This window comes from Carcharhinus amblyrhynchos, chromosome 18, assembly GCF_965287045.1.
Source record: "Carcharhinus amblyrhynchos chromosome 18, sCarAmb.v2.hapA, whole genome shotgun sequence".
Taxonomy (NCBI): Eukaryota; Metazoa; Chordata; class Chondrichthyes; order Carcharhiniformes; family Carcharhinidae; genus Carcharhinus; species Carcharhinus amblyrhynchos.
Window position 1 is genome coordinate 46,119,063 of NC_137341.1, and position 25,963 is coordinate 46,145,025.

General features: G+C 40.3%; 1 protein-coding gene across 2 annotated transcripts in view; it reads right to left on the reverse strand.

Annotated features, from left to right (window-relative positions):
* Window positions 1-480: 480 nt before the first annotated feature.
* Window positions 481-25,963, reverse strand: part of grin2aa (glutamate receptor, ionotropic, N-methyl D-aspartate 2A, a) — a 339,421-nt gene continuing 313,938 nt past the window's right edge. For both annotated transcript variants that reach the window (XM_080206947.1, XM_080206946.1), the window contains exons 13-14: window positions 13,937-14,175; window positions 481-2,351 (exon numbers count right to left, since the gene is read on the reverse strand). In XM_080206947.1, the coding sequence (XP_080063073.1) occupies window positions 549-2,351; window positions 13,937-14,175 (2,042 nt within the window). In that variant the 3' untranslated portion in view covers window positions 481-548. The remainder of the gene's footprint in view (window positions 2,352-13,936; window positions 14,176-25,963) is intronic.

Below are 25,963 nucleotides of genomic sequence, written 5' to 3' on the forward strand. Positions count from 1 at the left end.
TCAGAATTTATAAAGTGTGCCATTAGCTGCTTAGCTCAGGGTTTCACTTTGGAAAACAGTTGATTTTAAAAATATCAGCAGATACAGAACTGGAGTACACATAATAGCATAGTTGCCAACTCCCTACATTTACACAGTAATATTGAGTTTGTCATCTATTTCTTGCTTACTTTACATAACCAGAATTGTCCTAAGATTCTGTGACCTGTCTAGTGTGGTCTATTATAGATTAATGCACTGAAAAAGGGTGACATAAATTCCACTAGGTCATTTTATGTAGTCTTCATTTGCAGCAAAGCTAACCAGTTGGTATGATCATCAACATGTATCTCTTTTCTGTTGCTCCTTTGCCATCAGATAGTAGGAAAGGCCAGTCAGCCCTATCTAACAGAAAATAGGAGAAAGAAGACAATGTTAGCAACGACTATCTGGCAAAGCTGCCCCTTAATGTCTCCTAAGTTCCTATTTCAGAATGTTGGCAACTATGTGCATCACTAGCTACAGCAAATGAATGACATTAATGTAGAATTAGACAAACAAATGATGAGTCAAACATCTGATTCAATACTAGGCATTTTTTTGTACACACGTCTATTGCTGGAAGAATTCAAAACCCTGGGAGCATAGTAAATACTATTCCTGCTTGATACATAAGGCATAATATGTTCTGAAATGTACACTTCATTAGGAACTTGTCCATCTCTGGAGCAGTATGATGTTGTCGACCTAATAGATGATCTAAAGTGATTAGCGTTGCGTGCCTTTGATGCAGCAGATTGTTTATATATGTCAGTAGAACTTCGACCGTGGACCAAATGCTGATCTTCACGAAAGGAATGCCAGAATGGGTTTTCAGATACGTGATCTGGATACAATGACTTACTCCGCTTGCTTTCTTCCAAATTATGGTCAAACACAGAAACCTTGGTGCTAAAGAGTTTCTCAGGTTTAATATTGAATACATGTGCATAAGGGTCATCCTGAAATCTGTCCTTTTCTTTCAAGCTTACACTTCGGGCAGGCCTTCCAAGATCCACTTCCTTAGGCTTTTCGAGGATGTTGTCAAATGAATGCTGTCTGCTAATCCTCAGCCTGTTCACTTTTTGCATGTTGGAGGCTTCAGAAGCAGCCCAGTGATGGGCAAAGGATTCTTCAGGGCGCATGGTGCTTACTGGCTCTTGTAACATGTGATCCTCACTAATATCATACAAGTTTGCCGTGTGCACACAAGCATCACATCTGTTGTACGGAGACCTGACCGTATAGTGAGGTGTGTAGTTAGGCAGCTTGGAAAGGCAGCTTCTGCAGTGCGCAATAGGCTGCTTGTACCTATCATTGTAATCTATAGGGGAAATATTTTTCTCCTTCAAGCTGTAATGCTTATTATACAGGCTGTATTTATTTTCAGCATTGGTAAGATTGTCCTCATTATGCTGAGGAGTCCTGTTTAGGTGCAGAACTGCTTCCTGTTTCCTGTAATTCTCATTCTGATCATGATACACTGGAGGGTAGTCCAGGTCCTCAGGGATTGCTACATTTTCTCGGTAATGATGCTGATCTGAATGATAACTGGATTCCCGGTCAGAATCTATTGTGTAGACTTTGTCACGATGGTGCTGCTGCCCCTCCTTTGCTCTAAGATAAGAAAGTTCTATTTCACTGCAGTCTCGAGGGTATTTAGCCATCATGGATTTCTTTTTGAAAGTTTCTTTATGTTTATGATGCTTCTGATTGTTATCAGGATCCTTGTAGGAAGTTGTGCGACTTGAACAATCTGACATATCTGAATGGGCAACCTCTTCAGGAAGGTACCTCTGATTTTTAACAGGTTGCTTGGGTTCTACATTGACACTCTCTACCATTGATCCCTGATTCTGTCGCAATGTTTCTACAGATTTTTTCCACAACTGCCTAGGCCTGGAATTAAGTTTAGGAGTATCTGAGCTAACAGCAACCTCCACAGTGTTTGGATTTGCTTCATTCAGAGTCAATGGATGCTGCCCTTGCAATATATAATTGTTGCGGTTATCTTTTTGCCGGTTCATATTGAATGTCATCATTTCACTGGTGTTGTCATTGAAGCCCGTCTCCTTGGGTTGATAGGGCCTGTTATCAGAGTATAAGAAATTTCCCTTTTGATCAACCACATCAAGCAATAAAGACCCTCTTTGAATGAAATTGGAAGTTCTTTTAGGGGAATTTGGTCTTGAAGCATTAAGGTTTGACATATTGGCCATTGTTTTTGCTGTATTAAACAGCCTCAGAATATTTGTTTGAGGACTGTTTAAGTCCAGATTGGGTGATTTTTTCTTTTCCTCGTTGGGTACACCATGTATACAGCTCCATATTCCCTGCAAAACAAAAAGGGGGGAGGGGAAATTAGCACAAGCTGCATTAACACATGCCATTATGGGGCAGTTATACAATAGATTAAACTCTATATTCTTGAAGATTTCATTGCGTGTAACCAACAAGATTAGCAAAACCATTAATCTAATGACTACTTTTATAAATATGAAAAACACATGTCAACTGCCTGACAACAATTTTCAGTTATGAACTGGATAAACACATCAATGTCTCTCTTAAGTAGGCATTTTTCGATTAGGATTAAAGTGTAGTGCTTTTGCATGGGCAATCAATTATCCAACAATAATATTTGAAGGTAAACTGTCAAGATATGCATGATCAAATATTCTTTTTCCTTTGAGATATCACTTAAATAGACAATGGATACGTTATTACTCAGACCAAAAGTTTCTCCACTAGAGGGAGGCAGGGAATTGCATAGAATCTGTAGGAGAGAAATAGGCCATTCAGCCCAATGTCCATACTTATGTTCCACCTGAGCCTAATTTGAACACTTCCAATTCCAATCTCGAAGCTCATGATTTAACTCTGGTGCAAATGGCTCATGACACTTGTCTATCATGACCAGGAGTTCTTTTACCAGTTCTGGTTTGGGCTGCTGCAGGAACTGAAATGTACTACAGCAGCATGAAGAATCATCTTTGGGGGAAGAAAGCTGAAATTACAAGTCCCATTTTGAATAACATTTGTTTGTCAAGGTTGAAAAAAGCTATCACATCAAGTTTACAAAGAAGTCTATGTTTTCATTGCTCCACCTTAAGAGTTTAAAGGGCAAGTATGTAGTTGAAAACCCATGAATGGGAAATGAGGAAGTTCTATATGTTCTTTTGGAGTTCTCACCATCTGCAGTTACCAATAATCTGTGTTGTTTGAAAGTTTCCTCCATCCCGCACTAGGAAGGTTTAACTTGTTTGAAACTGCTTTGATGACATCATAGAGGGGGCGCTATCTAAAAAAATATTTGTTGAGGACATTTTGACAAGATATAGTCAGCCAATTGGTACAGATGCCAAATGTTCTGAAACTTGAATTCAGTATTAATATCAAGCAATCTTTTAGCTCTGCTGTAACTACTGACAAAATCACAAAGCTGTAGTAGAGCTTGGCATGGTTTCCGAAAATTCTCAGGAAATAAAAAATAATACTAGGATAAATACTAGAATACCACCCTTTAAAATATGAATGGATAGATAGATATCTTGACATTGTTAAAAGGTAGTCACCTCATCAAGAGATTCAGATGACAACAGTCTGCAGCTATCATCTGATTCTGATCTTGAGATTACGGGCTCAAAATCATTCTAGGAGATCCATTAGTTTAATCTGTTTTATTTAATTTTGAGTCACTGTTTTTTTTCTGTCGATTGGAGCTGTCATAGTAGATGCAGAGCTAATATGGTTCAAGCTGCTGATGCACAATGGCATTCATATTGCAGGATTAACAGACGTGTAATCACTGCAATTTTACAAGTGATAATCAACAGTTGGATGAGAAATAATTGACTCAGCATGAATCATAGGGAATAAAGGTGTACAATTCTGAGCTAGCTAGCATGGTTGGCAAGCTTGAAATCTAGTCTCATTCTCCATTATAATGCACATTCTTGCTTTTCCTATCTGATGGACAATATAGATTTACTATTGTTCAAGATTGACAGTCAAATTCTGGTACTGAGTAATGAAAAGTCCACATTAAATGTGATAACCAATTTTATAATTTCAGCAATAATGACATCCCTGTGGAGTTAGGAAATAGTGCAAGGCAATAAGACCATAAGACTGCAAGATATAGGTGCAGAATTAGGCCATCCAGCCCATCGAGTCTGCCCTGTCATTCAGTCATGGCTGATATGCTTCTCAACCCCATTCTTTCGCTTTTTCCCCAGAACTCTTGATCCCTTTACCAATCAAGGACCTATCCATCCCTGACTTAAATGCATTCAATTGCCTGGCCTCCACAGCCCTCTGTGACAATGAATTCTATAGATTCACCACCCTCTGGCTAAGAAAGTTCCTCCTCAAAGATCAAATTACACATTGAAATAGGTATTGGTCACATCAGAATAGGCACCACTGAGAGGTATAATTGTTGAGAGGGTGCAAAAGCAAATAATGAAGTTGATTTGAGTATCAGAAATTTAAGCGAGCAATTAAAGAAATTAAAGGATCAAATATGGAAAGATATGGAATATCAAAGAGTAGAGACAAGGTAAGAAAGGAAAACAGTAATATGGGAAATGAAGGTCAGAGAATGGCAGAAAGAAAACATCTAAGAATGCATCAACAATCAAAACTAAATGTTACAAAGATAACAAAAAGACAAAACTAAGGCCCTGTATCTCATTCATAAAGTAAATGAATTGATAGCATATACTGAGTAAATAAAGATGATCTGATGGCCATTACGGAGATGCAACTGCAGGATGGCAAGGATTGAGCTCTGAACATTGAAGTATATGACATTCAGGAAGAATAGGAAACTAGGTAAATGTTGAAGGCAGCACTATTAATCAAAGCTCACACTGGTGCAATAGTTAGACCTTGGTCAGAAAATCAGGATGTAAAATCAGTTGGGTGGAGTTGAGGATTAATAGGGGAAGGAAGTCAGCCAATAGGTGTGATCTACAAGCCCCCTAACAGTAAGCACAATGTAGGACAAAGTGTACAAAAATAAATATTCTGTACTTGTGATAAAGGGACAACAATAATTATGTGTGATTTTAATCTACATATAAACTGAAAGACTCAGGTAGGCAATAGTAGCTGGATGAAGTGTTCATAGAACGCTTGAGGGATAGTTTCTTAGATTGTACATTCTAGCACCCACCAGAGAGCGTATGTTGTGAAGAAGACATAAGGAGTTTCCAGACAGAATCAGATAGATTGAGTGAGTGGGCAAAAATCTGGCAGATGGAGTATAATGTGGGAAAATGTGAAGTCATTCACATTGGTAGAAAGAATAATAAAAGGCATTACTTAAATGGAGAAAGGATGCAAAATTCTGAGATGCAGCGGGATCTGGGTATTCTAGTGACCGAGTTACAAAATGTTAGTAAACAGGAACAGCACGTAATCAAGAAGGTTAATGGAATGCTATCCTTTATTATGGGAGGAAGTCAACATAAAAGCAAGGATGGTATGCTTCAGTTGTACAGACCATTGGCAAGACCACATCTCGAATATTGTTGGTCTCCTTATTTAAGGGAAGATGTAAACACATTGGAGGCAGTACAGAGAAGGCTCACTAGACTGAGACTGGAATGAGTGGGCTGCCTTATGAGAATAGTTTAGACAAGTTGGGTTTGTTTCCACTGGAGTTTAGAAGAATGAGGGTGACTTGATTGAAGTAAGTAAGATCCTCAGTGGTGTTCACAAGCTGGATGTCGAAAGGATGTTTCCTCTTGAAGATGAATGCAGAATGAGGGGGACACTGGTTTAAAATTAGGACTGCCCTCATAGACAGAGATGAGGACATTTTTTCCTCTCATAGTGTTGTGTGAACTCTCTGCCTCTAAAGACAGTTAAAGCAGGGTCACTGGATATATTTTGGACAGAGGTAGATAGATGCTTGTTCTGCAACAAAGTCAAAGGTTCTTGGGGGTAGATAGGAATGTGGAACTCAAAAAACAAACAAATTAGCCATAATCTTATTGAATGACAGCCTCAAGGGGCTAAATGATCAACTTCTCTTATTTTATACATTCATAGGTTGGATTTGCTTTTTGCTGGAAAGCAGAAGACCCAACCAAAGTTTTCAAAATATAAAAGAACAGAATTGAGCCAAAATAACTTCCACTATTATGGGACATGAAAATTAGGAGACCGAAACAAGAAGGTGTTAGATGTACAAAACGTTGTCACCCAAGGGTCCAGCCATCCTGTTGATTTTTAGAATTTTGGAAAGCAAATAAGGTAGACAGTGAAAATAAGAGAGTAAAGTGATAAAGGGATATAATGAAAAGATACGCATAGGTTATTATAAGGAAAAGGGCAGTTTTGTTGAGCCTGTAGTTTTTTTTCCTGTTCTACGTATTCTTATCTTTTATAACATATTAAGCTTCTGTGAAACACTTTGAGATGCTTTAATATGTTATAATTGCAAGCTGTTGTTAAAGTACATTTTTGTCTCCATGCATGCACAGTGATCTTGGAAAGTGGATCAGGTCTTTCAGATCACCTCCCAGACAGTAAAGACATTTTGTCCATAATTTTCATTATCATGTGCGTCTCTGGCTTCAGATATCCTGAGGTTGTGAAAGACATATTATACTTACAAGTCTTTTATCTTTCATTCCCTGCAATATAGAATAGCTCAACTGAATGTTGGAAAGAATCTGAAATAGACTATTAATATATGCAGCACAGTTTCCATTCTCATCCATCTTCCTTTTGATGATTGCTAATGAAATGCAACTTCCTTAGAGAGATTCCAGCATAAAAGCCACACATAAATATCTGATATAATGACCATGCTCATTTTTCTTAATAACTTTGCCGTCTACTCTGTCAAGATAAATGCATACTAGACAAATAATTAGTTGATTAAAGTTAAGTGCAATGAGAAGATCAATGGAAGCTGATGGTTCTGTATCAGTAATGTAACGTCTTTTTACATTATACTTTGCCAAATGCAATATAGTTAATTGTCTTCCTTCTTCTATGAATCATTGACTCTTTCACTAGCATTGCAGAAGAAAGATGTGTCCTTGTTTGCACTGCTGATATCAGTTTTATGACCTTCAAACTCTATGGCTCATGCACAAACTATACGCCAAAACCAAACTGAAATATATAAGATCAATGTCAATCCAAATTGCACATTTCTCGGGCTTTACTGCCTATAGCTCAATCCATGTCTTCAGTTTTCTATCGCTGCAGCAGTTCTGCAGCACCAACATGCTCTGAGAATCCTATGGCACCACTTTTTCATAACCTGCAGCCTCTCATAAATATAGCTTGCAAAAATTAAACAGCTGGAAAGTGTTTAACCTTTAAAGTTTATGCCATGAAGATATAGAGCACAGGAATGACTTTTGGAAGAATTATACTTTGCAGAAGTTGTTGACCTGAATAGTCCCTTTGAAAAATATCCCAAAATAGCTAAACAGCTTCTCAAGTATTTTTTACTGTAAACCTATTCATCAGTTGAAGAAACGTATGCAACGTTAAATAAGTATCTCTCTGGTTATTGACAGCAAATTTTCCCTTTATGGAGGAACTGCTATGTCATTTGACCCTGATTAGGATACATTCCCAAGGCTCCTGCCTGTATCTGGAGGAAGCTCTGACCACTTGGCTCAAAACCCACCCAAAAACTGGCACAGATGGGAACTCAGTGGTGAGTCTTTGCATGCACTATTTTGATCCTGTTACTGTTCCATTTTTGAGTGTAAATAGGGCAGTAAGAACATGAAAAGCTTATCTTTGTATACTTCCATATGGTCCCCTGCCAGCCACTTCCTTTCAAATTTATGGTCTAGTTTCTTCTATTATAGTTAATCGATTTGTGACCTTTACTTCAAAAGTGAAATACAGCAGATACTGAAGAAAATCAACAGTTCTGGAAGCATCTGTGGAGACAGAAATAAAGCTAACTTTTCAGGTCTTTAACCTTTCATCAGAATTTCTGATGAAAGTCAGACCTGAAACTTTGGCCAGAAATGTTGCATTTCTTTGATTGCAAGCTTGGAGATGGACAGGACATTTAATTAGGTGGGATAGTAGCATTCCTGAATTCCACCACATTTTTGCATCTGCTAGAATGAAGTTACGTGTGTGAGAAAGCTCATGGTTGACCTTGCTGCCTGCCGCCAATTGAGGTCCTTATGTGATCAATTAACAACTACTTAAGGGTCTCCTTCCATTACTGCTGGCATTAATCCAGCTGCAGGCAGGCCTGTTGCCATGCAGAGTGCACAGCAGCTAAAACTGTGTGTCCAGCTTGTCATCTCCTGCTGGGGCAGGAGTGGTTCCTGAATCAAATACACTTGGTGCCTGATTGAGGGACTCAACATCAGCAAAGTGAAGGGGGCAGGGGGAACTGAAAGCCTATCTGCTGCCCCCACTACATCCTGCAGTCCTCACCCTGCGGACCCTTCACACCAGAATACTGACATGTGGTCTGGGTTGTTGTGTGATCCTGGGAATCCAGGGGGAGGGGGAGGTATCCTTTCAGACACAGCCTCCCTTTGGTCCTGCTGAGCACCAGAGCTGCCAGCCTCTGATATCTGATTAACCCACAGCTCTCGGTAGACAAGACTACTACCTCGAGCATCTTGATTCCAGGGGAAGACCCACCACTGGCTTTGCCACTGCTTGACTGGCGCATGAGTTGGAGAGCTTTTCCAAAAAGAGGCAGCATGGATCTCTCGCCAGCTCTCCAGCTGCAAGCAAGGCCCCAATACCAAAACAAGATTTCACTCATTAACTCTGTCTCTCTCTCTCCACTTACGCAGGCAGACCTGTTGAATATTTCCAGCATTTCCTGTTTTTATTTGTGACTTTTACTTGCGTTCTCCCCTGAACTTTGCTTTGCAAATCCTTGTGTTCTCTGCATTTCAGCCTGAGAAAAATTCTTCCCTATGTAACACCAACTTTGTGTTTTTATGGGGGGAATGGGGTTAGAGAAAGGATGCCGTCTGATCTTTTGTACATGTTAAACTATACCTCCCAAGGCACTTCATAGAAGGGCTGTGGGGGGTATGATTTTCAGCTTTCATATTTTCCAGCTTTTTACTTTATTTCAGAATACCAGCTTCCACAGTTCTACCTACTTTGAGATGATCATTACTTCAGTGAAGTAAATTGAGCAATAGGTAAGATACTGCCAATGATCAAACTGTGAGAGTGATATCAGCTATCCACTGGAGGAGCAGTGGTTTATGCTGTTTGAACTTGGGGAGGTGGTGGCTAGTGGTATTATCGCTAATCCAGACACTCAGCGAATGTTCTGGGTTCAAATCACACCCTAGCAATTGATGGAATTTGAATTCTATTAAAAATATCTGGAATTAAGAATCTACTGATGACCATGAAACCATTGTTAATTGTCAGAAAAATCTATCTGGTTCACTGATGCCCTTTTGGGATGGAAATCTGCTGTCCTTACTTGATCTGGCCTACTTGTAAATCCAAAGTGACAGCAATGTGGTTGACTCTTAACTGCTTTCCAAGAGCAACTAGGGATGGGTAATGAATGCTGGCCAGCGAGCAGCACCCATTTCCCATGAATGAATTTAAAAAAAATTTTATCAAATTCCCTTCAGCCATCATGCTTCCTCATTGACTAACATTGGCTCCTCTTTAAAATTCCCATCCTTATTTTCAGATGTTTTCCCCACTTTCTATTTCTGTAACTCCTCCAGTTCGACAATCCTACACGATCACTGCAGTTTTCCACTTCTGGTCTCTTATGCATTTCTGATTTTAATTGCTTTATCATTGGCAGCCATGCATTCAGCTGCCTTGGCCCTGAGTTGTGCAATTTCTTCCCTAGACCTCTTTGTCTCTTTATCTCTCTCCTCTGATGTGACAGTCCTAAAATCTGTCTCTTTGACAAAGCTTATTATCACCCATTCTGATATCGCCTTATGTGGTTTGGGATTTTGTTTGACAACTCTCCTATGAAATGCCTTGGGGGAGTATGATTTAAAGTGCTCTATGAATGGAAGTTATTGCTACTGTTGTCATTTATTAGAATACAAACAGCTGCTCAGAAAGAACAAATGAGCATAAATGTGTTGACACAAAAGTATATTAATAATTGCATACATTGTCTCAGCACAAGACTTCTAATTAATTGTTCAAAGTACTATCAGAAATAAAAACTATTGGAGTAGTTGGAAATTCATTCAAATTCATTTTTATTCTGCAAGATTTCTTGACGATGTACTTAGAAAAATTGTGTGTCAGATGTTAGCCAAGTTGCCAGATTTGTGCTCTGACATTCTGCTTCTAATGATTCCATGTTGATATATTTATCAAAAATATTAGTGCTACTAGCTACTAATTTGTCAGAAATATTACATTAAACTTGATTTATTTTTTACAAACTACTTCATTTCATCTATCCTTGTAATCAAAACAGTAGAATTTGTTTTCAAACATTTGTAATAAATTTGAGACTTTGAAAAGCTGAGACAAAAATTAGGAGATATCAGATTGGCACAGATGTTCTCATTAAGTACATTGTTTAAAAAAAAAGCACAAATTTCTCACTAGAAACCAATAAAATATTGTGTGGCACTTGAAATAAAATTCACTCAAAGGAGCTGGGCATCACTAGCAAGATCAGAATTTACTGTCTATCGTACTTGCCATTGAGTAGTGATGGTAGGCCACTTTCACCAGCCTCTGTAGTCCACAAATTGATTCTCATTATACCACTTCATAGTGTTTGATACAACTGGGAGGCTATGCCATTTTAGAGAGTAGTTAACATCCCACTGTGGGTCTGGAGTCACCCATAGATAAGGACAGTGGATTTCCTTCTTGATAAGACTTCATTGAATCAGATGGATTTTTACAACAATCGTGCAGTTTCACCATCACTATTATGAGATTTTCATTCCAGATTTAATTAATTAACTAAATTGAAATTCCCTAGCTGTCAAGGTAGGATTTGAGCTCTTATCTCAAACACCTGAATTACAAATCTGTAATGACCTCAACAAGGCCCATGATGTTGGCTTGTTGGAGCAGCTAATGATTGCCTGCCCAATCAGGGAGTCTCACTTGTACATTTACAAAGGTTGTATGTGGTCAGGCTGTATCTGATGCACTCTTACGAGTGGGGGTAAATTTGTAAATAAAGGGAATCTGGTGAAGGGACACTGACCTCTGAGGAGTTATTTCATAATCCAACAACACAATCACTGAAGTAGTATTTCAGCATATTATCAAGTAAATATTTAAAAGATGTTGGGCAGATTTTAATGAAGGCATTGCGGGACTGACATCTGCCACCAAGTCTAGTGGCAAACCCACCAACCTAACCTAATCTTTGGAGCCTCTAGTGAATTAAATCCCTGGTTAGCAGGGAGGACACTGTCAATGGGGTTTCAGCTTCATGAAGCACATTTAATTCTAGACTCCCCCCCACCCCAGTATGGTGGAAATTGCACCCCCAATAGTTTCCAGTCAATCTAAGGCAACTTTCCATTACCTGTAGCCCCAGCGGGAGCTACATTTGGATCATCACCAGGGATCATCATTGAGTACCTGGAGCAAAGCAAGTGAGGGTAAGGTGGCTCTCATGGTGATGAGATGGGACATGTGGAGGGATTTTAGAGGAAAAGGCAGGAGGGTAACTCATTAGTGGTCCTCCCTTTCCCAATGCTGGTTTCCTCAATCAGGCACTGAGGGGCTTTAAATAATGCCTCCCAACCTCCCACTAGGCAGCAAGCAAACTCTCTCTGTAAAGCCCAGCACCTCTTACCTCACCGTTGGGTTGATTTAAGCAGCAGCAGAATGAGGTCCTTGAGTGGGCATTGATAGCTTTCCCACCTTTAATTTAATCATTGAGGGGTGTGTGGAAGGACAGCACACCCTTCCCACCCAATGAAACAGTATCATCTTACCTTTAAATTCATCTGTGGGAGTGGGAGTGGGAATCATTAAATTCTGCACATTGCATCTTTAATTCTACGTATTTCACATGCAAAGCTGTGCACCAATCCATTTTCCAACCAACTGGGTGGTGGATTATCTCTTTTATTCCAAGTTCTGTTTCTGAATTTGAAAATTATTATGGAGAATATAATTCTTCTATAAAGCACAAGTCTTAAATAAAGAAAAACTTGCATTTATATGGCACTCTTCTAAACCTTAGGATATCTCAAAGCATTTTCTAGCCAATGGGTTACTTTGGCAGTAGTCTCTATTTTAATGTAGCATTCTTAAGAGTTCTAAATTAGTATTCATTTTTGTCAGCTAAACTCAAAATAAATAGATATTTTGGTACCCATTCCAATTCAGTGTGTTTTTCATTCACTAAATAAGCTATTGTGTGGCGGGTTTTGCATTGCACAATGGCTTTGTTTCTCTCAAAGTTAGCATAAGAGGTAATCTACTCCACTGACAGAATAGATTGTAAAATGTAGATACTTCAGATCGGTAATTTCCAATGTGTCAGGGTAAAAAACGAAAAGAGATATGTGAATGTGCAAATTATTAATATTTTCTTTATTTTCTTTACAGTGTTTCATTCATTCTGGGATAAACAATGTGTTCTTCCAGCATTGGTATTTGTAACCCAATAATTCATGAAATGGCTGTGAAGGGTAGTTTGATTCATGACGTTAGTATGCTGTACTAAGAAGCTGCAACTGCATAAACGCTCATAACGAGAGCACAATTCTGACTTAAGTTTTAAAAGTTTCAAATGTTAACAAAGTAAGTAGAACAGGGATAGAGATGTAGATTCGTAGTATTGTTAACCTCGGAGGCATATATTTATGTCTCAGGCATTATACATAGAGTGTGGGCTTTACCGAGTCAAATAATATATGAAGAATAGAAGGAAAGTTAATGCCGGAGCCAGAAATTTACAAGTCATTGTCAAATCCCTGGTGAGATTTAATGGACCCATAGGAGTTTTGCCTACTGGCTGAAGAAAGGGAAGGGAATCCCCTCAGTTTCATAGGGTCAGCCCAATGGAATTGAGTGCCCATCATACAATTAACAGCTCACTGTCTGGCCTTCTGCAGGTTTGAGGGTCCCTGGAGAAGAAATCCTATCCACTCAGAGCTGCCAGTTAATCGTCGAGCCACCATTAAATTGCAGTGAGCTCAGGACTAATGGGTGTCAATTGGCTTGTAAATGAGCCTAACGGACATCCTACTGCCAGTGGGCAGAGTGCAAAGCTTTGAAAAAGGGTCATCTGGACTCGAAACGTCAGCTCTTTTCTCTCCTCACAGATGCTGCCTGACTTGCTGAGATTTCCCAGCATTCTCTCTTTTGGTTTCAGATTCCAGCATCTGCAGTAATTTATTTTTATCAAAGAAAAAGACTAATTGCATAGCTATTTCAGAGATCAGGCACAGGCACAATGGGTCAAATTGTCAGCTGTGAAATTCTAGGTAAGTTTATTTCTACTGTGATATAGGGTTCTCCTGCCAATAGTCATAAGACGCGGGGGTGGGGGTGGGGGTGGAGGTGGGGGTGGGTTGGGACGGGGGAGTCAAATTTAACTTTCAGTGGCAAGAACAGAAAACTAAAATGAGCAGCTAACCCAACAGATTTTTGTACCAATACCAACAATGAAATTGCCCCCACTTGGTGTAAGAACTGCTGCTTTTCTTATAATCACACAGTTTTGCAAGCTATTGTACTTTTAGTCAGTCAGCAGGCAACCTTAGCATCAAGTGTAATTTAATTGTAATATTTGAAATGAAGCAAGGTAATTATGTCATCTGAAAAAAAATCTGATTATGTCAAACTTCTCCTAAAACTGGGCACTTCGTAAAAGTGTCTTTATTTCTTAAAATTAAGATTTAAATACACATAAAGCGAAGAAGGAAGATGTTTAAATAACTCAGGCAAAATGATACATGTTTTCTTTACTTACCCTGCTGATTGAGAAGAGTAGGCCTGGTTTTCCAGTACAGGTTCCCATAAAGCAGTGTCTCAGGCTCCAGTAAAACCAATGCTCCCACACGAAGGTGATCAGGCTTAGCGCCATGGCAGCAGCCAGCATGTAAAACACACCTGCCATGTTGTCAACATCCAACTGGCTGCTCATGACTTCGTTCTTCTCATTGTGACAGATTCCAGTCAGCCACAAACTCTCCAGCTCCTCCATTTCACCTGTACATAAATCACAGATTTGTCCAGGTTCAGAAATGTATAGTTATCCACAAAATGGTGTAAATACCAGATACGTTCTTCTCTCACTGACTTTGCTACAGCTCCTCATATACTTTTTAGAAACAAGAGTTATGAAACACGACTAATGACAAACTCTGAACCTACATTAGTAGAAGGAAGACAGAATTGATTAAAGCATGCAGAGAAATGAAATATCAAGTCTCAGTCTTGACTCAGAATGGGAGTCAGGAGGGCAGGGACTGCAGTGAGTGCACCATGAGGTCCAGAAGATTATAAAAATGGGTGCGGCATATGAGGTTGCAGAAAGCCATTTCCATTAACCTGTTCACCAACGCTGTACTGCAAAGCACCTGTAATCTAAAGTAATGTAAAATAAAGTTTATTTATTAGCCACAAGTAAGGCTTACATTAACACTGCGATGAAGTTACTGTGCAAATCCCCTGGTCGTCATAGTCCAGCACCGGTTCGGGTCAATGCACCTAACCAGCGCGTCTTTCAGATTGTGGAAGGAAATAGGAGCACCCAGAGGAAATGCACGCAGACACAGTGAGAACTTGAAAATTCCACACAGAAAGTCACCCAAGCAGGAATTGAACCTGGCACTGTGAGGCAGCAGTGCTAACCACTGTGCCACCATGCCACCCCAATTTATTTACAATGGCAATCTATTTACATTGGCAAACTTACATCTGCCCAAAGTTGATACTGAACATACCAATTTGCTAGCAAAATAATAACTGCTTTGGATTTATACTGGCAAAATTAGCTTGTGACACATATATTTGCACACAATTCCTTTGTTCTACCATTTAAACCTGTCAAAAATAATTGGGTTAACATGTATTAAAATAACAGAAAGAGGTTAATTGGCATGTGTGTCCACATAGCTCTGAAGGCAGAAGGGCATGTTAGTAGGGTGGTGAAAAGGCATATGGGGTACTTACCTTTATCAATTGAGTCATAGATTACAAAAGCAAGGAAGTCATGTTGAAGTTGTATAGAACTTTGGTGAGGCCACAGCTGGAACATTGTGTGCAGTTCTGATTGCCACATTATAGGAAGGATGTGACTACACTGGGGGGAGTGCAGAGGAGATTCACCAGGATGCTGCCTGGGCCGGAACATTAAAGTTATGAAGAGAGGTTGGATAGACTTGGGTTGTTTTTGTTGAAGCAGAGAAGACTGAGGGATGACCTAATCAAGGTGTACAAAATTATAAGGGACATGGACAGAATGGGTTGGAAGCAAATGCTGCCTTTAATTGAAGGGTCAGTCAAGAGGGGACATGGGTTCAAGGTGAGGGGGGCAGGAGATTTGTGAGAGATGTGAGGAATTTTTTTTTATGGAGTGAAAGTTTGGAATGCGCTGTCAGAGAGGGTGGTAGAGGTGGTAGTCTTACATCCTTTAATGAGTACCTGGATGAGCACTTGGCACATCATAACATTCAAGGCTATAGGCTAACTACTGGCAGATGGGATTAGTTCAGGTTTTTCTCTCGCATGTCAGTGCAGATGGACCGAAGAGCCTATTCTGCACTGTTTGATTCTATGATTCTAACTGAACTATGTTGCATGTTTATTCAGTGATATTCACACAGCATCAAAAACTTCAATGAAGTAAATAGAACACAGTTAAATTAACAAAAATGTAAAGATTACAGGAATTGGCATCAAATGATGTCACATTGTTCTCATAATACTTTCAGATTTTCATTACAAGTGAGATTTGCGGTATTTGTTACACTGGTGAAATAGTTACTGGCAATAATTAACTGAATTACGGTCTTTGATTTTGATATGGGTGCAATGTAACATATAATCCAAAACCTGTTGTGGAAACTTAGCTGATAGAAAAAGCACCCACCCCATATTTAAACCAGCTGTGAATTTATTCAGCCAGTTAGTACATTAAACGGAATGTACATCTGTACCTTAACTCCTTTTAACTACCTTTGTTCCATATATTCCTTGAGCCAACAAAAATCTCTAAATCAAAGTCTTGAGATTTTGCTTTGTTGTGGCAAATTGGACTTATTTAGAGCTTAAAAAAGCCATTCTCAACTCATCAAGGATGCCTTTTAAGAATGTTCATGTTATAATGAAACTACAAACAATATGGAAAATGCAAAATGGAAAATGACAACCATGAATTCAGTTGCTTTCTAAGGCAGTCTAGAAATAAAAAAGATTAATAAGTTCAAAAATTGATTATCTGCATGAAGATCTCTAAGTCTTAACCTGAACATTCACCACTGCTGATTCCTTAAGAAGTTGTAATTCCTACAGAAATCAGAGATGTGTAGTGACATATTCTTGGAGTTTGATTTACTGTCCAATGGAGAGGCTTTAGAAACATTATCCGTTGAAGTACATGTATTTCCTGCTAAGAAAAAGCAGAATTACATTTGACAAGGAAAATCTCTTTATTTTCAATCATTATTTTAGCATTAGGGTTTCGAATGATGCTGTAAACATGGAATGATGTTGGACCCTTTACACCTGCGATCTCCCATGTGCCAAGTTTATGAGCTCACTTGTGTCACTGTGGGCAGCCACCAAGTAGAGGCCAGATTCTCCACAGGTGAAGGAATACAAGATAGATAAGAACCTCTCCTGCCTACTCTTGCACATGTCCAAGCTGTTATATCAATCCCAAGCTAGCTGAAGTATGGAAGTAGTTATTGATATTTTTCTTGATACTCACTCACCCAGTGTCACGACAGTCTCTCTTTCTAAGTGCTCTAAGTACTTAATTAGCAATGCTCTTCACCTGTTTATGTTAACAATCTAATTAACATCCCACTATCACAATCAACTGATTCCACAACAGTATCACTGAAGGCTTTGTCATTATTAAAGTCAATACATTTTTTTTAATTGGCAGGTATGTAAAATGGATCTGTTTGATTGCAAAAAGTCAAAATTACCCATCAGCATCACCAACCCCCACCGCTACCCCATGCCCCACACAACAAACCTATGAGTCAAATCAGGAAAATTAAAGTAAATTAAGGGGTGTTATACCCTTAACAAGATGTGTGTTTTAAATGGAGATGCTTTCAAATCACATGACTACCATGTGATTGGTAAAACCTAAAAATCCTAAAACCTTAGGATAATAATTTACATTACTTGCAGTTAGACATATAATTCAGATCAAACCTTACTTCATAACTGTCTGTGAATTGCAACTAAAGTAAAAAAAAACAGAAGGAGGAAAAATTCTTATTGGAAATTAGGGCCATACAAGTGAATGGCACATAGAATCTTTGCCTGCAGCACACTCAATCAGAGTTTGACCTTCAGTGGAGTGGCCTTTACAAATCTCATTATGTTTTCATATTCTGGATTTGTCTAGTAGACTTAAGATGTATTGTGACACAGTTCAGTTGTCATTTAGGATATCACAATGTTCACTTGACTTAATTCCAGCTGTAAGATGTCAATACAATAGTCAGTTAAGAAATGTGCAATGATTACTAATTTTGCTTTTGTTTGAAAGGAAAGTTTTACGCTCAATATTATAATATCCAGTCATCATTGCATACTTGTCCAATCTCTGTTATCCTGGAGTGAATTATCAAGCATTCTTTATATATCCCTGATAATATTGCAATACATTGAAAGGTTGATTATATATAATGGTCTGGTCATTAATCTGGTTACCTGTGTATGTACCAGTTTCACTACCAATGCCAATATGTGTCCAGCCTTAGGGCAATCAGAATTTTTTTTAAATGGCAACTGTTTATATTTGCCTTTGTGATTCATGCTACCTTTGAAACTTTGGAATGATGAGGTATTAACTGAGACTTTAACTGCACAGGAAGGACTTTAAGCAAAGGTAATTTCAAGATATAGGAGTAATAAGTCAGTTTCTATTAAAACACTCTTTGTATTCACCCTAGGATATTGTGGCAATGTTCCATCAGAATGCCAGTGCCGACATTCAGGCACCTTTCTGCTCAGTGAAATTATCTCTAGAAAGCTCAAACAGACATTCAAAAGGTATTGCAACAATTTAGAAGGGAGCTTTCCAGATGATGTCTTCTGATTTAATAACTTGGAGTCACATTATTCATGTCTTTAATGTTCCTTGAAGATTAATTGTATTAAAATTGGAAGCTTTCCCTTTGTAGTTGTTTGCCCTTCTCCCCTTTGTGGCTCAGTTCTAGATCCTCCATAGAATCATCCAGTGCAAAAGGTGGCCATTTGGCCCATCGAATCTGCACTAAAAACAATCCCAGCTTGGCTCTATCCCTGAAACCCCACCTATTTACCCTGTTAGTCCCCCGACACTAAGGGGCAATCTTGCATGCCCAATCAACCGAACCCGCGCATCTTTGGAGTGTGGAAGGAAACCCATGCAGACATAGGAGGATGTGCAAACTCCACACAGACAGTCACCCAAGGCTGGATTTGAACCGGGATCCCTGCCGCTGAGAGGCAGCAGTGTTAACCCCTGTGCCGCCCAATGGAGCCATCTTGAAAAATGATATAAAATCACATGAGCATTCCAATGCAGCTGCTTAAGAGTCATAGAATCATCCATAGCAGAAATCATCATAGAACTCATAGAGACCCTACAGTGCAGAAAGAGGCCATCAGGCCCATCGGGTCTGCATTGACCAAAATCCCACCCAGGCCCTACCCCCTTATCCCCACAAAGTCACACACTAATCCCTCTAACCTACACATCTCAGGACACTAAGGGGTAGTTTTAGCATAGCCAATCAACCTAACCTGCACATTTTTGAACTGTGGGAGGAAACAGGAGCACCTGGAGGAAACCCACACAGACATGAGGAGAATGCACAAACTCCACACAGACAATGATCCAAGCTGGGAATCGGACCCAGGTCCCTGGAGCTGTGAAGCATCAATGCCAACCACTGTGCTACCATGCCGCCCAAAAAGGTCCTTTGGCCCATCAAGCCTGTACCAACCTAAACTACTCTAAATCTATCCTCATCCTACTTTCCACTACTTGCCCACGGCCTTGAATGTTACATTATTTCAAGTGATTATTCATGTGCTTTTTAAAGCTTGTGAGGTTTCTCACCTCTATTACACTCCCAGGCAGGGCATTCCAGACTCCCATTGTCCTATGGGTTAAAAGCTTGTTCCTTCAATCCCTCAAAACATCCTGCCCCACACCTTAAATTTATGCTCCCTTATTATTGATCCTTCAGATAAGGGAAACAGTTGCTGTCTATCCATATTCCTCATATCTTATACACCTCAATCATGTCCCCCCTCAGCCTTCTCTGCTCTAAAGAAAACAACCTGAACTTATCCAACCTCTCCTCATAGCTCTAATATTCCATCCCAGTCAGCATCCTGGTGAATCTCCTCTGAACACATGCCAGTACAATCATGTCCTTCCAATGTTGTGGTGACCAGAACTGCACACAGTACTCCAGTTGTGATCTAATCCAAGTTTTGTACAGCTCCAGAATAACCTCCCTGCTCTTATAATCTATGTCACAACTGATTGTAGGCAAGTGTCCTATATGCCTCCTTAACTACCCTATTAACCTGCCTGCCACCTTCAGGGGTCTGTTGACAAGCACTCCAAAATCCCACTGCTCTTCTGAGCTTTCTAGTGTCACTGAATACTCCTTGTCTTGTTACTCCTTCCAAAGTGCATCATCTCACAGATTTCAGAGTTAAATTCCACCTTATAGAATCATAGAATCCCTACAATGCAAAAGGACATCATTCTGCCCATCAAGTCTGCACCGACTCCCTGACAGAGTATCTTATCCAGGCCCTCTCCTCTGCCCTATCCCTGGAACCCCGAACATTTACCATGGCTAATCCATATAACCTACACATGTTGGGACACGAAGAGGCAATTTATCATGGTTAATCCACCTAACCTGCACATCTTTTGACCGTGGGAGCATACGTGGAACACCCGGAAGACACCCATGCAGGGGAAAACATGGAAACTCCACACAGGCAGTCACCCAAGGCCAGAAATGAACTTGAGTCCCTGAAGCTGTGCGGCAGCATTGCCAACCACTGGTCCACTATGCCGCTCCTGTCATTGATCTGCCCATCTGACCAACCCACCTATATCTTTCTGCAACCTAAGGCCTTCTTCCTCATTATTAACCATCCTGCCGATCTTTGAGTTATCTCTTGATGGTGAACACACTCAGCCAAGCACTTTCTTACTTACCTGCTGTTTTCCCAGTCTGGTCCTGCAGTCTTCAGCCAAATTCATCTATTTGAAGCTAATTCTAATGTTTCAGCATTCCCAATGGAGTACATCTGCTTTTGCTCAGGATTTGTGCTGGCAATAGCTAATGGATAACTAAATGGACTGTTCTGTACAATCTGGGGAATTCAGTTTAAGAGCATTACCCATCCCATGAGGTCAGAAATTGGAACATGCCATTAAGTGAGATTGGATCTCTGTTGTCAAGGAATGGATGATGCCTGACCAGATGCCAAACCTGTCAATCAGGCAGACTTTTGGTTGAGGAACCAGTCAAGGACAAAAGAAGCAGACCATATAGTTAGAAAATGACTTCCTGATTTACTATCCCAAACCCCATTCCACCCCTGCTTCCCAACTCCTCCAAACCCACCGCAGCCAATGTAATTTGCCCTTGTTAATATCCAGGCCAATATGTGTCTGATACTAATAACATATGTATCCTCCTAAGCAAAAATACCCTACAAATCATTACCATTTAATATTCTTTCTTCAATTATATGGAGAGGGGAAATGGATTGACTGGATTGCTATACAGACAACCAGTATGAACTAAAGGCCTACTACTGTCCAATTCACCTAAGATTCCAATTTCTTCCTTGGTTATTTGCAATAGCTTCAACCTATTCTGGCTGTGGGAAAGTTAATTATTTTCATACTTTGCATCTGCCATTACATTACTTTGCAGTATCTCTTGGTGCTCCAATCTTTTTGTCCTGTATAAACACCCCTGCTTACCTTCTCAGTCATTGATGGTAGTCATGCTTATATCCGTAACAATGAATTGCTCTTGGAGATCACCAAAAAAAATGGATTTTAAAAAGAGGAAAAAAATAACAATATGGGAAGAAATCTGTATTCAGGATAATGATGCCTGCTTTAGAAAAAACAAATAGAAATTTCCTTACTTCTGAAATTTCAGAATGAACATAAGAACATAAGAAGTAGGAGCAGGAGTAGGCCATCTAGCCCTTCGAGCCTGCTCCGCCATTCAATAAGATCATGGCTGATCTGAAGTGGCTCAGTTCTACTTTCCCGCTTTCTCCCCATAATCCTTAATTCCCTTGCCTACCAAAAACCTATCTACCCGCGACTTAAATATATCTAGTGAGGTAGCCTCCACCACTTCAACGGGCAGAGAATTCCAGAGATCCACCACCCTTTGAGTGAAGAAGTTCCTCCTCAACTCCGTTCTAAACGGCACCCCCCCCCCTTATCTTGAGGCTGTGCCCTCTAGTCCTGCTGTCCTTTCTGAGCAGGAAGAATCTCTCTACCTCTACCCTATCCATCCCCTTCATTATCTTATATCTTATACGTCTCTATATGTAATGATGTACAACAAAACCCCATCACTGTAGTGGAATGGCTGTAATGGAAAGACAGCTAACAGTGTAGACGTTTGAACCTGATTTATTTAATTGTCCATATATGAGGTGAGGCGACGCAATGGCGTAAACCTGCCTCACAGCACCAGGGACCCAGATTTGATTCCGGTCTCAGGTGACTGTGTGAAATTTGTAAGCTCTCCCCATCTGGGTTTCCTCCGGGTGCTCCTGTTCCTTCAGACACTCCTGAGGTCAACGGACAATTCCGTTGTATGCCCCTCGCCTGCTCCAATTCCATGATGCGTGGGGCAGTAGAGTTCTGGCGTATATTCCTCTTTGTGCAGGAGATTAGAATGAGGGGAAATAGTTTAAAAATAAGGGGTCTCCCATTTAAAATGGTGAAGAGGGCAAATATTTTCTCTCAGAGGCTCATGAGTCTGTATAACTCTGTTCCCCAGAGTGGAAGAGACTTTGTCATTCAATATTTTCAAGGTAGAGACAGATAGATTCTTGACCAACAAGGGAGTTAATGGATAACAGGGATGGACAGGAAAGTGGAATTGAGGCCACAATCAGGTCAGCCATAACCTTATTTGATAGCAGAGCAGGCTTGAGGGGCCAATTGGCCTACTCTTGCAAATGTTGCATGCGTATGCAAGGTTGCCCGGGAGTTGTCAAGATTCTTACATCCTCAGTTACTCCCTGGTGCCTGGGATCTTTGAGGGGCCAGAAAGCCCACCGGGATAGTTCCTGGAGGATAAGTGCTACCCACTTAAACACTGGGTAATGACTCCAGTGCGTCGCCCTCAGACTCCAGTTGAGGAAAGTTTTAGTACTGATCACGCTCCCTCATAGAGTAGACCATAGGACTTCTTAACATGTGATTCAGATGTCTGGAATATTCTGGTGGTTCTCTACACCAGAGAAAGAGTTTCCCACATGGTTGCAGTATCTTTCACAATCTGACTATGCAGGAATGAGGCCCGCCACAGGGTGAACTGGGGGAAGAGGATCTCTCCTTGGAAAGTGCAATGGTGGGGTTGTGAAAGTTTTTTTGAGAGAGTGTGTGTTGATAAGTGTTCCCTGTGACTAAGTGTATGAGATCTGTGAAGAGAGAAACTGTTTGAGCATATGATGCAATGCTGAAGTTTGATAGTGGAAGGAGCTAAGAGAGGACTTACCCTGGCAGTGCAGGTGAAGTTGGTGAGAGTTGTAGCTGACACGCTGAGTTTCCTTCGTCTTTTGAGAAAGTAGGGACGTTGATGGGTTTTCTTAACTATAGCGTCAGCATGGGGACACCAGGACAGGTTGCTGGTGATCTGGACATCTAAAAGCTTGATGCTCCTGACCCTTTCTACTTTGTCCCCATTGATTTAGTCCTTCACTGCACTTCCTGAAGTTAATAACTACCTCCTTTGTTTTGTTAAGGCAGAGATTATTGTCGTCGCACCAGATGGTGATGGTAGAGGCGCTAATGTTTTTTCCATCACATGGCTGACCGGAAATCTCTCCTGCTCTTACTGCTGCCACTGGTGTGTGTTGAAAGGATTTACATGTTGATATTAACCTGTTTTGCCACAGTATGAATGCATCTGCCTTGGCCATAATATCCTTAGGGTGGAACTCAAAATTGGCTCCGAAGCAAACACGTTACCCATTGCCCTACAAGATTTCCTTATATGAATTGTCCACTTCCAGCACCGAATAGTACTTTGCAGGCAGGTGGCAGCTACGCTGACCTGCGCAAGGGCCTCCCATGTCGGAAAGGTGAGGCTGGTGTGCTTCTTCGAGCTGTCGCTGGGGTACAGCACATGCCTATGGGCCCGGACTCCATGAATAAAGATCCTGGTCGTGAAAGCACCACTTTGTGAGGCTGCCAGTCTCTTCCCACTAGGTTGCTGACATCCTGCACAGTTTGCTGAAGGCAAGTGGGCTGAACGGCTGATATGAGTGTACTGGACTGGCATTTAAATAAGGCAGCAAGACCTTTGAACCCGCCGGCTGACAGCAATGGGCAGATAATCTGCTGCCAGCCTGCTGGGTGATTCAGCGGGGAACTCTGTGCATAATTAATGAGGCTCCAAGCACAGAATCTGGAGCAGGATTCCACCATTCTGGTTGGCGGGACAGGTGCTGCTGGAATCTCCCACCATCGCACTTAGTCTCAAAATATGTGAGAATTCCACTCTCTGTTTCTCTATCTGCACATGCTGCCAGACTCTCTGAGGTTTTCCAGCATTTTCTATTTTTATTTATGAACAGAGAGCGAGGATTAGATGAAGGTTCGTTGGAGGTTCATACAAGACATGACACCAATCTAGGTCATTTACGCTGACTTGCTGTCTGGGTGCTGTAAGTTCTATATAATATGTAGTACTTTGACAGTCATCTGCTGTGTGAATTAAGCACAACAGGATTTCAGGAATCTGTCTTTCATTACATGAATAAAATCCTCTAGCTTCACTTTCACAGTTTGACATTGTCTCAACCTTTTCCTGTGTTACAGCATCCTAGTAATTTAACAAAAAACATTCCATACGGAGAAGTTCACACTTACCACCAAGAGTGCAGGAAAATGAAATGACGATAGAGGCAATATACATCGACCTTACTAACTGCAAGAGTTATGAATATTAGAGCTTTTTTATATGGATAAGAAAAGCCCAGATACTGTATAACTTTTTGATCATAGAGAAAGAAGAAAGAGCGAGCAAGAGCGAGCAAGTGCCATATGTTACGAATCATTGACATTTTTTGACAACTGAATAGTAAGGTTGTCACTGTGGGTTTGTGCTATGAAGCTTACAAGGCAATGTTGGTAAAGATTTCTGAAGATAAACTCAAATAAAGGAACCAGCAATGGGTTATCTCACATCATGCCTGAGTATTTCCATTACAATGGATGTTGTATTAAAGATAACAAAATACCCTATATACCATTTTTGGAAGTGACACATGTTTTTATTATGGGAATGGTGCACAATTTATATAAGGAAAGCTTGTGGTGCAATGGGTAACATATTTGTTTCGGAGCCCAAAGCTCAAATTTTGAATTCCACCCCCAGGATATTATGGCCAAGAAAGATGCATTCATAATGTGGCCAAACAGGTCAATATCAACCTGTAAATACTTCCAACACACACCAGTGGTACGCAGTAAGAGCAGGAGAGATTTCTGGTCAGCCATGTGATGGAAAAAAACATTAGCACCTCTACCATCACCATCTGGTGTGACGACAATAATCTCAACAAAAGGAAGGAGGTAGTTATTGGCTTCAGGAAGCATAGTGGAGAACAGGCCCCTGTCTAAATTAATGGGAATGAAGTAGAAATGGTCGAGAGTTTCAAGTTTTTAGGAGTCGAGGTCGCCAACAACCTGTCCTGGTCCCTCCATGCCGAGGCTATAGTTAAGAAAGCCCACCAATGCCTCTACTTTCTCAGGACATTAAGGAAATTTGGCATGTCCACTACGACTCTCACCAACTTTTACAGATTCACCACAGAAAGTATTCTTTCTGGTTGTATCACAGCTTGGTATGGCTCCTACTCTGTCCAAGACCACAATAAACTACAAAGGGTCATGAACGAAACCCAGTCCATCACTCAAACCAGCTTCCCATTCTTTAACACTGTCTATACTTCTTGCTGCCTCAGAAAAGCAGCTAGCATAATCAAGGACTCTGCATACCCCGGACATACTCTCTTCCATCTGTTTCCATTGGGAAAAAGACACAACAGTCTGAGGACATATCCTAATTGACTCAAGAACAGATTATTTCCTGCTACCATTTGATTGGACCTACCTTGCATTAAGCTGATCTTTCTCTCCACCCTAGCTATGATTGTAACACTACATTCTGCATTTTCTCATTTCCTTCTCTATGAACAGTATGCTTTTTTCTGTATAGCACAGAAGAAACCATACTTTTCAATGTATGCTAATAACTGTGACAATAATAAATCAAATAAATCAAATCAAAATCATACTCCAGATTAAAAAATGCATGTAAAAGTAAATGGTGCTCAGATTCCCTGAGAGAATTACAACACCACCACCATACAATTTCTATGGCTGCTGTACATGTCTGTCATGCTGAACAAATACATGCCAACTTCTCTGTTACCAAAATGGCATATTCTATTCTCAAATGTCAGTTACCATATACTATAAAGCAGAAAATGTAAAGGTGCTGTAAGAAGTTAACAGTAAGATAAA